Raw genomic sequence first — 14,117 nt, 5'->3', positions numbered from 1 at the left:
GACAGGGTTGTAGCCTGTCCCCGATGTTATTCAATCTGTATATTGAGCAAGCAGTACAGGAAACAAAAGAAAAATTTGGAGTAGGTATTAAAATTCATGGAGAAGAAGTAAAAACTTGAGGTTCGCCGATGACATTGTAATTCTGTCAGAGACAGCGAGGGACTTGGAAGAGCAGTTGAACGGAATGGACAGTGTCTTGAAAGGAGGATATAAGATGAACATCAACAAAAGCAAAACGAGGATAATGGAATGTAGTCAAATTAAATCGGGTGTTGCTGAGGGAATTAGATTAGGAAATGAGACACTTAAAGTAGTAAAGGAGTTTTGCTATTTAGGGAGTAAAATAACTGATGATGGTCAAAGTAGAGAGGATATAAAATGTAGCCTGGCAATTGCAAGCAAAGTGTTTCTGAAGAAGAGAAATTTGTTAACATCGAGTATAGATTTAAGTGTCAGGAAGTCGTTTCTGAAAGTATTTGTGTGGAGTGTAGCCATGTATGGAAGTGAAACATGGACGGTAAATAGTTTGGACAAGAAGAGAATAGAAGCTTTCGAAATGTGGTGCTACAGAAGAATGGTGAAGATTAGATGGGTAGATCACATAACTAATGAGGTGGTACTGAATAGGATTGGGGAGAAGAGGAGTTTGTGGCACAACTTGACCAGAAGAAGGGATCGGTTGGTAGGACATGTTCTGAGGCATCAAGGGATCGCCAATTTAGTATTGGAGGGCAGTGTGGAGGGTAAAAATCGTAGGGGGAGACCAAGAGATGAATACACTAAGCAGATTCAGCAGGATGTAGGTTGCAGTAGGTACTGGGAGATGAAGAAGCTTGCACAGGATAGGGTAGCATGGAGAGCTGCATCAAACCAGTCTCAGGACTGAAGACCGCAACAACAACAACAACAGTTCAAATAAAAGAAATCAGTAAGTACACCTCCATTTCAACAGCTGTCACCCCTTACACATAAAAAGGTTCCTCCCTAGCAGACATGGCATCCATGGCAAACATATCTGCTCCAACACGCATGTCAGTAACTTCAAATCTTTCCTTTCCCACATATCTTGTCCACACACAAATCACTCTGGCAGTCTCCCTTCACCCAAAGAGCTACCAACTATTAGTGATCAAATGAAAAATAGGTAGAGTGCTTTGTCTAAGGCGTCTTGATGAGATAGGGTTGTGCACCCACACACAGGTGAAGTGAGTTTAAACAACAAAGATGACAGTCACAAAAGCAGTACTTTATAAATGACAAATGGATCTATGATATGGTGATATAAAATAGGTTTTGAGTTGAAAATTATAATTTTTTTATTATACACTATTGTTGAATATCATATAAATGAATACAGAATTCCAAACATGCTACTCACTCTTGTGAAGTTCCTGGCTGAAGACCTGGTTGCCAAAACTGTAGTGGGAAAAAAATTAAGATCATGTTAGAATGAAGTAACAAAAAAATAAAGGCAGGAAAAGTAATTTCTTGGTTCGCAAGTGTAAATTTGTGTGATTAATAACAGAATATAAAAGTACAAAATATAATTCTTTCTCATCTATACAGTGTTACCTGAAGAGTCGAAGAGAAAAATAACAAGGTGAAAATTATTCCATTTCATCTTTGTGTGTTGGTGCGGCAACCTTACTATTGCTACTGTTTAAAAAACACTAGTAGGTTGCACAATGTTCTTCACTAACTCAAGAACGATGTGTTTCAGCCACACATGGCATTATCAGGTTATGTGAAAATACAAGGGGAGTACTGCATTAACAAATGTGGCGTGGGCCTATCCTCGATTACTATAAAAGCAAAATAAGTCTCCAACTCTGATCTAATAAAATTACATAGATAAACTTATTGTCACTCATCTTAAAAATTCAGAAATTTACTGCCAAAAAGCAGCCATCAAAGGAGGAGGTAAAAAAATTGTGCAACCTACATCTATTTTTTGAAATAGCAATAACAAGGTGGACACAAATAATTCAGTGTGGTTATCTGAATCTACAAAGCATTTCATAACTGAGGGCATTGTGTCTTGGTAAAATTCTGGCCACTTCATAAATAAAACGATCCAGATGTTTTCTGCAATTGAAGCACTTCATCATTCATTTGAAAGGATGGACATTCAATTAACTTTTATTTCTTGTTTTAATTGGCATTTATTCCTTCCTTGTCTCAAGAGGGTGTGAAAGCTTCGTTAATTAATACTTTTCCAGATGCAATTTTGTCAGTGTCATTGGGAGGACAATAGATTCTGTGTCATATTAGTACACCAAAACAGGGGATTATATCATTTCTTTTAATAATTTTTATCCATGTACATTCCCATTTTCTCTGCCATTTTCACACATTTATGACCCAATAGCACACCAATTTTGACAATGTCAACATAAATATTGAAGAGTAAATGAGTCTACAAGTGACATATTATTCATAAAAGTAATGAGCTTGCAGGAAGAAACAGTGTCAAGAACTTCATCTGCCAATGCACATGAACTAAATATGTGATATGAGGGTGGTGAGAGAAGTGAGCAGTGTTTTGATATTACAAAGGAATTTATTTGTGCATCTGCTGGCCAATTATGTGTAGGATATGTTGTATTCCATTGTTTTTATTTTGCCCAGAATTTCTATTATTGTATTAATATATTAAGAATGGTACTCACTGGTGCAGGATAAGACACTGGTGACCCGAGGCCCAGGCTTGCCAAACCAGCAGCTGCTGCCTTGTTATGAATAGCTGTCGCTGACACAATTTGTGCACTGGACATGCTGGACATCGTCTGCAGAGCTTTCTCCTTTGCTGCATGGTCCTGTGTGGGAGACTGTAAGATGTCAGGTACTGCGACTGCACGGTTTATTATAAATAATTCCACTATCCATGTAAAGGAGTTTTATGCAGTTGTTTAGCTTTTAATTTATTGCAAGACTAATCTTACACGATGAAGAGGGACAACAAATGGTAATACATGAATACAATAAAAATTAAATAATTTACAGACTTGTTATACAATTAAAAAATAAACCATTAATAATCAACAAGGTAAAGCCAATACAGTTGTGCCAATACAGTTGTCAAAAACACCTTTCCACCATCTGAGATATTTGCCATGTTGCATGTATTCAAGATGAGACTTAAAGGATTAACACTTTGTTTAAATGGACTTTATTATACCCCGAGGTGATGGAAGTCGTGGGATAGTGATTGCATGTATACAAATGGCGATAATACTGCATACACAAGGTATAAAAGGGCAAAAGTTTTAATTGGTGAATCTGTCATTTGCTCTCATCTGATTTATGTGAAAGGGTTTCTGATGTGATCATGGCCACACAAAGGGGAGTAAGAGACTTCCAACATGGAATAATAGCTGGAGCTACAGACATGGGACATCCTCTTCAGAAATCATTAGGGAATTCAGTATTCCAAGATACACAGTGTCAAGAATATACCAGCATGCCAAATTTCAGTCATTACCTCTCACCATCAACAATGCACTTAATGACCGAGAGCAGCAGCGTTTGTGTACTGTTGTCATTGCTAATAGACAAGCAACACTGTGCAAAATAAGTGCAATCAACATGGGATGTAAAACAAACATATCCATTAGGACAGTGCAGTAAAATTTAGCATTCATGGGCTTTGGCAGCAGATGACCAATGTGAGTGCCTTTGCGAACAGCACAACAATGCTTGCAGTGCCCCTCCTGGGCTCGTGACCATATTGGTTGGACGCTAGACAACAGGAAAATCATGGTCTGATCAGATGAGCCCCAATTTTAGTTGGTATGAGCTGATGAAAGGGCTTGAGTGTTGTGCAGACCCCACAAAGCCATGGAACCAAGTTGTCAACAAGGCACAGTGCAAGCTGGCAGTGGTTCTACAGTGGTGTGTGCTGTGTTTACATTGAATGGACTGAGTCTTCTGGTCCGACTGAACCAATCATTGACTGGAAATTGTTATGTACAGCTACTTGGAGACCATTTGCAGCAAACAATGGTGGAATTTTTATGGATGACAATTTACCCTGTCACTGGGGCACAGTTGTTCATGACTGGTTTGAAGAATAATCTGGATAATTCAAGCAAACGATCTGCCCATCCAGATTGCCCAACATGAATTCCATTGCACATTTATGGAACATAATCACAAGATCAGTTCATAAACAGGATCCTGCACCAGCAACACTTTCATAGGACGGCTACAGAGGCAGCATGGCTCAATATTTCAGTAGAGGACATCCAATGACTTGACGAGCCCATGCCACATAGAGTTGCTGCACTGGGCTGGGCAAAACGTCTGGTATGATTTTAGGAGGCATCCCATGAATTTTGTCACCCCAGTGTAGAAGCAGCACTATCAAAGTCTGAAAAGAAATCGGCTAAGGCCTTGTTAAGGAATCCATTTCAAGGTTTGCCTTCGGTAATTTAGAAAATCTACATATATATTTTTATACAGATTGTATTGATTGAGATTTGAGCCCTACTACTGTTACAGCATATCAGGCAGGAGATATACATTCACTGTCTGTTAAACAAGCCACAGGCAAGACTTAAATAATTAGGTACAACAGTGTGGTAGTGGGCATGTCATGATTACAGTTCTTCATGCATAATCAACCACAAACCTCAATTAATTATGGTTGATAACTGATCATTACAATCTTACATCTGTACCACATAATATGCATTATATGTTTTTCAAAATAAGCTAATTTATCTTTTCTCTGATTGGTGTTAGTAAGCATACAAAGAACATATAAACTTGTAACTGTTTAAAAACAGGAAATGTTTGGCAGTAATATGCAATCCACCTCTGTACCAAAGCTGATGGCCAAAATCAATTCAGGTATATATGATCATGCATTTATAGATATATCTATTAAAACAGGGTGGTAGCTAGCAAGAGCATGTTTTATCTAGTATACTTAATTTATTGGCATACTTTACAGTACTTACAACTTTTAGTTTTGCTTGAATTTCTCTGAGCTTTCTTCTTGCCAGCACTTGTATATGAGAGCTGACCTGCTTGCGAGTTCTTGTCTTCCCTGTCCGAAGTTTTATGTATCTGGCTATTAGCTCGTTGCGACCTGAAAACCAATAGTACACACACATTAAAAACATAAAAAAAACAGAAACAGGTGTTCAATTTTCAAATAAAAATGCCTTATCAGAAAACTCCACCACATTCACAATAAATGTCATTACCTGTACATGTGCAAAAGTAAAAAATAGAAAGAAGTACATAAAATGCAAGGGATGGGACAAAATGACTTTCCAAAAAACAGATGTGCAATTTATTCATCAGTATCATTAAATTCATTTGGAGCAATTACTTTTGCAGTAAAGAACTGCTGGAAATTATGTATAAAACAGTGTAACTTCTGCAGCCCCATTTCCCCACTTAATGACTACTTTTTTGTGCTTTTTACTGAGCTTTGGGTCTATCAAAATTCTTGAAAATTGCAAGGAAATGTTACTTGATTGGTTGCTGCAAGATACAAAATTAAAACAGACGACAAATCAGATTCAGAGTTTCAAATAAAATAAAACTATAACAACACCACTGTGTATCAAAAGAATGAAAGGCTATGATGAACAAAACGTTTCTCAAAGTCAACTGCTCTAGCAGAAAATAAGAAAAGAACACCTCTAAATTTCTGTACTGTAAATGATACTTTCACTGAAGTTGGGTCGTAATTTTGTAGCAACATGTCAATAGCTTTTCATTTGACCTGTCTGTACATTCACATAACAAAAACAAATCTAAAGTGACTTGTACTAACACCTGAGAAATAAGACTCTTTGGAGATAATATGTGGTACACACTTAGTTCTCCTCGACAATCCAGGTGGTTAAGACAAACCTACATCACATGTAATGCATGACAACCTAATGTTGAGTACAACGTCACCTAACATGCACAGAGATTATGGCCACAGCCTGGTACAGCAGAGTGAATTACAGAAAATACAAGAAAAAGCTGTTATTGACCTGAACATTGGTTTGACCATCCCAGTGATTTACTAAGCACAGTCCTATTGGTGGTGGTACATCACTGTCTCATTCTGACTTTTGAACTGAGTTAAACAGTCAGTTATAAAGAGGTTTACCGTTTAATGTGGACTCTTGGTCCACAGTGTAACTAGCTACCCATCAACAAACATTAACAGAAGCAAAAGAAATGATAAGTGACACACAAAAATCCTAGAAGTAATTGGGTATCCAAGCCGAGACCTCTAGATCCATCATGACTATCACCATCATGCTCACTGTTGAGCGTCATGACCACACAAATCGTCTTCATCCTGGATGGGTACCATCTTCTCTTTGAACCTGCTGAGAGTTGACCAGAGATTATCTTGATTTGATCAATCCACCAGTTCGCTGCTTTTCCCCTCAGTCTCTTGGCTCCGATCTTCCATTCTGTGATTATTTTCTCTAGGTTTTCTCCATCTCTTTGCACAATATGGCCATGAACTGGAGAATATTTTGGTTGACCCAAGACGACAAAGGTGCACGGAGATCCTGAGTTGCTCAGTAATGGTCACATTTATTATTCTTTAAGTCCATTTTATGCACAGCATCTTGCACCAGCACCAAAGCTCAAATACATCAATGCACTGACAACTTCCCTGGCAGATTAAAACTGTGTGCCAGACTGAGACTCGAACTCAGGACCTTTGCCTTTCGCGGGCAAGTGCTCTACAAGCAGAAAGCACTTGCCCACGAAACGCAAAGGTCCTGAGTTCGAGTCTCGGTCTAGCACACAGTTTTAATCTGCTAGGGAAGTTTCATATCAGCGCACACTCCGCTGCAAAGTGAAAATCTCATTCTGGGGACATGAATGTACTGTTTGCCTCTTTGTTTAAGGGACAAATGGCTGACCCCAAGGTAAGTGAAATAATTCACGACATCTAGTTTCTTTAATCGACCTATGAGTTGAACCTGTACTGCTCAATGAATTATCACGAGTTTGGCCTTGCTGAGATTGAGGTCCAATTCATTAGACGGACTAATGTCTTCAGATCTGTAGTACGACACTTTACCACCGAGCTACACGGTACCAATTGGCATGTCTGAAGCAAGTCCCAGGACCAACCAGGAAGCAGGTCCCAAAACTTCGAATTTGTTGTCATTACATAAAGACCCTCACCAAAAGCAAATTCAGGATTTGAGCTGAAGAGGTGAGGAGGCTACTCACGTTAAGTTTTGCTGTGAAGGAGGAAATAGTTTTGAGATTTCATAACATACTGTTCTTGGTACACTTGGTAACAGTAAATATCAATTACATGTTATGGCTTTTTTCATACTGATACTGAGCTGACATGTTTGTCTACATGGGGGGAAGGGTAGGACGTGATTTCAGTTTGCAAAGATATTTTTTCTGGGGCGGGGGCTACTCTCCCGTACCCCTCACTATTACTCCTCTCCTTCCGACTGCCCCGTCACCTACACATCGTAAGATCAAATAGGCAGCATTTGTGAAATATAGTCTTTTCCGAAAGAGTCTTGTCGTTATCAGGTCAAGACACGTTTGGTGGACCTCTCACATCCGATAACACCTCTGTAAGTACAGAAACGGTAGTCGACGAACATTTGCTGCTGCTCCCAATAAACACAAAGGCTGTGTCGCCAAGCAGACATGTCTCGAAAAAAAAAAAATTCCTGTGACTAGCGAGGCGGGCGGAAATTGTGTCGGGGTAGCAGGACTAAAAGGCGGATTTTGGCGGGAAGAAACACTGGGCTCGTTGGTCCGCTGAAGGAAGGGTCTATTAGAAGACAAACGAGGCGCACACGTATGCGGCGACAGCCTTCTGGCGCTGTCCGCTGATGCATGCCGTCGCGATCCGCTCCCCCGATAGCCGGGAAGGAAGCGCCACCATCAGCTCCGACATAACAGCGCGACGGCAACTGACTGAGTGGGAGAAGTTGGAGGACAAAGGCGGAGTGCGGCGACCAACTTGAGGGTGGGGGGTTTAGCCTGCATTGACCGCTTGCACGGAAACGCTCGATTAGCGCCGCAAGCGCAAACCCAGCTGCAGAAATGCCGATAAGCGCCCAGTTGCCACCAACCTGACGGCTTGCCAACCGATAGTCTCGGTCCGAGATATTCTACAGGCGTGATCGCTCGTCCGAAACATAGCAGCGCCCTCTTGTTGAAGGCCCCACACACGAGCGAATTATCGTAGCGATCCGTCGCAGGACACGTCGCCGGCAATCGGTCGCTCGGCTTGACACACCACGCACGAGCGATTTGCCAAGCAATTTCAATCAATATTACGAATGTCACTGTGTTGAGAAGTTCTCCTATGGAAAACGGACAGCTACGTTTAGAATCAGTTGCAGCTGATTCCCGTATCCTCACGGATACTTGCAAAAAATATAAAATTAAATCAAACGTATTTATAATTTATTAAACTTGTTTTGAAACCTTTTCCTAGAGAACGGTTGGTTACTTTGTAGAATATATTGCGTTTTTCACTGCTGCCAAATAGACTGTGTACATATTTACAGTGTAACAATACTATTCGTTTTAAGCTTATTAGTCCTTAATATCTTTATTTTTCTTTTTAGTCTTATAGTTGAACAGCAGGCATTTACAAAATTTATTCCATGTATCTAGAGAGATGTTTCAGTAGCTGCACTACTGATCACCGAGACTTTTATTATAAATTGTATTATAGAGAGTTACATTATATGAAATGACAAGGGACTTAAGTATAACTGTATAATAAAGTTGCCATGAACATTTAAATTAAAATGTCATTTCGACATTACAGTAGGTACGTACGTCATTCTATTTAGAAGTTAAAAACTTTAATAAAGCGTAAGACTTCATAAAAAATCCAAAACCACAGAATGGAGCCCATTTTACTATGAACTTCCTATCAATTCTACTTCGAAGGCACAAGATCCAAAATGCTAACCACCGCAAAATCGGAAAAATCTGAATATTTCCGACAAATTCTTCCGTTTGAGTTCAATAGAAGGGTGACAGCAGCGTAGACAGCCACAAACATTTGCGCTGTACGTGGGAATAATGCCACTGGACAGAGCACCACAAGAAAATGGTCTTCTCGTCATAAGGAGGATTGTTTTGACATTAGTGACTCTCGACGTTCAGGAAGCCATTCGAAATTTGATGAACATCGTTTAAACACATTAATCCACATCAGTGTACCCAAGAACTGGAAAATGTGATGAACTGTGACCATTCCAGATTCTACCATCGTGCGACATTTGCATGCAATGGGCAAGGTTCAAAAATCGGGTGTATGGATACCGCATGCTCTAAGACAAAATCACAAAAATCAGCAGGTGGTTATATGTGCATCTCTTCTTGCTCGTCACCAACTGCCTCGTGAACAACACCAACCATTCCTATCCTGTAATGTTACTGGTGACGTGAAATGGCGTCTTTATGCTAACATAAGGAAAAGAAAGGAATGGCCGAGCCAAAAAAAAAAAAAAAAAAAATGCAGCAACTCACCGTACAAAGACCTGTGAGCACCCACAAAAATAATGTTATGAATCTGGCGGAACAGCGATGGTGTGGTGTATGTACTACGAATTGCTTCCCCGAACACTGCTGACATTCACTGTCAACAACTTAGACGTCCTGCAGACGTAGTCCAAAAACAACGCGGCCAGGAACACTGCGTAAAGTGATGCTACTCCAGGACAACGCCCGCCCGCGTTCTGCTACGCTGAGAAAAAAACGCTGTACAAGAGTTGGGAAGTCATTCCGCAGCTACCTTATTCACCTAATATTGCTTCCTCAAATTTTCACCTATTCTGCTTCAAGGAACTTGGAGTTCTTTGCCTCAAACCACGTGATTTCTACAGTCGCGGAATCTAAAAGTTACCCCGGCGTTAGCAGACTGTTCTAAATAAAGAGGGAGAATGTATTATTGATGACTGACGTCTCTGTTTTGTGTATCTGTTTTTTATTAGCCCTACGGAAAAATGCTACTAACTTATGCACCAATCCAATACAAAGAAATAATATATTCGATCTATCAAAGTGAAAATTGGGGGCGGGGCGGGGGCACCACTGAAAAATACGAGAGTTGGAACTTAAATAGTGGTAACTATTTATTCACAACCGATACAAAAGAGTTACATGTTTGCACCTGTTACTGTCTTTCAAAGAAGTCACGAGCGTTATGTAGAACCCGTTGCCAGCGCTGTAGAAGGCGTAGTATATCGTTACAGAGCCTGTTCTGTTGATGGTGCGAATGGAGCGGTCTACTGCCTGTCGAATCTCTGGAACAGTTATGAAGCGAATGCTACGAAGTGGTTCCTTCATCTTCGGAATCAAATCAAAGTCACAAGGACTCAAGTCCGGGCAGTATGGTGAATGGTACAGTACTTCCCAGTCCCATCGACCGAACAGAGCAGCCACAGCTAGCGCTGTATGCGCCCGTGCATTGTCGTGCAAAATGATGGGTGGGTTGCGCAGAAAGTGTCGGTGCTTCTTTCGCAAAGCTGGTCGCAGGTGATGCTCCAGAAACGACGGTCTGCCATGGAGGAACGTAATGTGTTAGGATAACACCATCTCAGTTGTACACGAGAACAACGATAACTTTAGACCGCTTCATTCGCACCATCCACAGAACAGGCTCTGCTAACGGTATAATACGCCTTCCACATCGCCAACGGGTTCTACACAACGCTGGTGACTACTTTGAAGGACAGAAACAGGGGCAAACATGTAACTCTTTTGTATCGGTTGTGAATAAATAGTTGCTGCTATTTAAGTTCCAACCCTCGTATAAGGGTCGACCAAAAAGTTTCCGTTCGAATACTGTCCAAAATCGGTTGTCATTCAGGCAAAATCATCCCACCTATGTAACAGGTTGTAGATACCCGTTTGGTAAAACCTCGTGTCCTGCTGCGTCTAGCAGTCCGTAACAGGCTGCTGCACATCTTCGCACCATTCCACAACGGTGTTTTTCGGCAGGCATGCTGCCCCCGTACAATTCTTCACTATCCGATGGATTCTAGTGGTGTTTGTCCTTCGGCAGCTAAGAAAATAATAACAGCACGCTGCCCCTCTTTGGATGCTTTGGTAATAACGCAGCCATAGTTCACGTTTCCGCATTTACCACACGCGTCGGAAAGACAAGTGTAGCACTAATCTCTTGCCTACATGTCAGTGTTTGTACAAGTGATCAGAAACAGTCCGAGAAGTCAGCAAGGACGTTGCAGGATAGGTCGTACTGAGATAACTATTAAGAAATACGCTGCCCCGTTTCCGATTTAACTAGCACTGAAGTTAGTCAGGTCGTCGTGCGCGCAAATTCAAGTAGCCTACCGGAGATAGAGGCGCCAAATGTGTTCTTAGCCTGGTTTCCTCTAACCGTACAAGTGGTAACTCACGGTCCCACAAACGTCCATGAATTACCGCATATTAGCGCGTGCGAAAGCTTTAATTTCCGCGCGCAACGACGTGACTGCCTAACGTCAATGGAAACGGTGCAACGTATCCAACTTTTTTGTTCTTTAGAATTATTTCTTAGCGCAATCTACAGTGCAATATCCTTACAATATCTCCAGACTGTTTCTGACGACCCTGTATACCCGCATCGGAGTTGCGCTATGTTCCATACACGCTGTAGCAACTCCCTCAAACGGAAACCTTTTGATTTCCCCTTATATGACGTGATACGTGACAAGCGAAGCAGATTTGGTTGGCTCTGAGCACTATGGGACTTAACTTCGAAGGTCATCAGTCCCCTAGAACTTAGAACTACTTAAACCTAACTAACCTAGGGACATCACACACATCCATGCCCGAGGCAGGATTCGAACCTGCGACCGTAGCGGTCGCGCGGTTCCAGACTGTAGCGCCTTTAACCGCTTGGCCACCACGAAGCAGATTTATCTACATCTACGTGATTACTCTGCTATTCACAATTAAGTGACTGGCAGAGGGTTCAATTAACCACCTTCAAGCTGTCTCTCTACCGTTCCACTCTCGAACGACGCGCGGGAAAAACGAGCACTTAAATTTTTCTGTGCGAGCCCTGATTTCTCTTATCGTGATGATCATTTCTCCCTATGTAGGTGGGTGCCAACGGAATGTTTTCGTAATATGGAGGAGAAAACTGGTGATTGAAACTTCATGAGGAGATCCCGTCGCAACGAAATACACCTTTGTTTTAATGAATGCCACTCCAATTCAGAATGCCACTCCAATTCACGTATCACGTCTGTGACACTCTCTCCCCTATTTCGCGATAATACAAAACGAGCCTCCCTTCTTTGAACTTTTTCCATGTCATCCGCCAGTCCCACCTGATGCGGATCCCACACCACACAGCAATACTCCAGAATAGAGCGGACAAGTGTTGTGTGAGCAGTCTCTTTAGTAGATCTGTTGCACCTTCTACATGTTTTGCCAATGAATTGCAATCTTTGGTTTGCTCTACCCACAAAATTATCTATGTGGTCGTTCCAATTTAGGTTATTTGTAATTGTAATCCCTAAGTATTTAGTTGAATTTACAGCCTTCAGATTTGTGTGACTTATCGTGTAATCGAAATTCAGCGGATTTCTTTTAGTACTCATGTGAATAACTTCACACTTTTCTATTTTCAGGGTCAATTGCCATTTCTCGCACCATACAGATATCTTATCTAAATCATTTTGCATTTAGTTTTGGTCATCTGATGACTTTACAAGACGGTAAATGACAGCATCATCTGCAAACAATCTAAGAGGGCTAATCAGATTGTCTCCTTTGTCTTTTTTTTTAATCTTATGGGACTTAACTGCTAAGGTCATCAGTCCCTAAGCTTACACACTACTGAACCTAAATTATCCTAAGGACAAACACACACGCCCATGCCCGAGGGAGGACTCGAACCTCCGCCGGGACCAGCCGCACTGTCCATGACTGCAGCGCCAAGACCGCTCGGCTAATCCCGCGCGGCCTTTGTCGTTAATAGAGATCAGGAACAATAGAGGGCCTATAACACTTCCTTGGGGAACGCCGGATATTACTTCTGTTTTACTCGATGACTTTCCTTTCCGTCTATTACTACGAACTGTGACCTTTCTGACAGGAAATCACGAATCCAGTCGCACAACTGAGGTGATATTCCATAGGCACGCAGTTTGGTTAGAAGACGATTGTGAGGAACGGTGTCGAAAGCCTTCTAGAAATCTAAAAATATGCAATAAATTTGACATCGCCTGTCGATAGCACTAGTTATTTCAAGAGTACAAAGAGCTAATTGTGTTTCGCAAGAACGATATTTCCTGAATCCGTCTTGACTATGTGTTCAAAAATGGCTCTGGGCACTATGGGACTTAACATCTGTGGTCATCAGTCCCCTAGAACTTAGAACTACTTAAACCTAACCAACCTAAGGTCATCACACACATCCATGCCCGAGGCAGGATTCGAACCTGCGACCGTAGCAGTCGCGCGGTTCCGGACTGAGCGCCTAGAACCGCTAGACCACCGCGGCCGGCTACACCGAGGACATCCATGTTTCTCATGTTGGTAGTTGTTCTTGATTGGAATTCAGCAATATTTACTTCGTCTTCTTTAGTCAAGGTGTTTCGGAAAACCGTGTTTAATAACTCTGCTTTAGTGGAACTGTCATCAGTGACTTAACCGTTGTTATCGTTGATATTGATTGCGTCTTGCACCTGGTGTGCTTTATATACGACCAGAATCTCTTTGGGTTTCTGGCAGATTCCGAGACAAAGTTTCATTGTGGAAATTATTAAAAGCATCTCGCATTGAAGCACGCTCTATATTTCGAACTTCTGCAAAACTTTGCCAATATTAGGGATTTTGCGTTCTTTTAAATTTGGCATGCTTTTTTCGTTGCTTCTGCTACAGCGATCTGGCCCGTTTTGTGTACCATGGGGGATCAGTGCCATCACTTATTAATTTATGTGGTATACATCTCTCTATAGCCGTCGATATCATCTCTTGGAAATCATTCCACATCTTTTCTACGCTTACGTGATCAGATCAGGAGTGGAGACTGTCTCTTAAAAAGGCGTTAAGAGCATTTTTATCAGCTTTTTTAAGTAGATGTACTTTGCGTTTCTTTTTGATGGTTGTGGGTGTTACGGTATTCAGCCTAGCAG

At 41.3% G+C, this 14,117-nt stretch overlaps 1 protein-coding gene across 10 annotated transcripts in view; it reads right to left on the bottom strand.

Annotated features, from left to right (window-relative positions):
• The window catches only part of LOC126199361 (transcriptional enhancer factor TEF-1), an 835,913-nt gene that overhangs the window by 18,278 nt on the left and 803,518 nt on the right, over positions 1-14,117 (bottom strand). For 9 of the 10 annotated variants that reach the window (XM_049936232.1, XM_049936230.1, XM_049936227.1 and 6 more), the window contains 3 exons: positions 4,962-5,092; positions 2,670-2,828; positions 1,379-1,416 (listed from right to left, as the gene is read on the bottom strand). In XM_049936232.1, the coding sequence (XP_049792189.1) occupies positions 1,379-1,416; positions 2,670-2,828; positions 4,962-5,092 (328 nt within the window). The remainder of the gene's footprint in view (positions 1-1,378; positions 1,417-2,669; positions 2,829-4,961; positions 5,093-14,117) is intronic. The other variant, XM_049936228.1, reaches the window with a different exon arrangement.

The sequence above is a fragment of the Schistocerca nitens genome, chromosome 8 (genome assembly GCF_023898315.1).
Source record: "Schistocerca nitens isolate TAMUIC-IGC-003100 chromosome 8, iqSchNite1.1, whole genome shotgun sequence".
Classification (NCBI taxonomy): domain Eukaryota; kingdom Metazoa; phylum Arthropoda; class Insecta; order Orthoptera; family Acrididae; genus Schistocerca; species Schistocerca nitens.
Note: the sequence above shows the minus strand (reverse complement) of the source record. Positions and strands in the feature narration are given on the sequence as shown.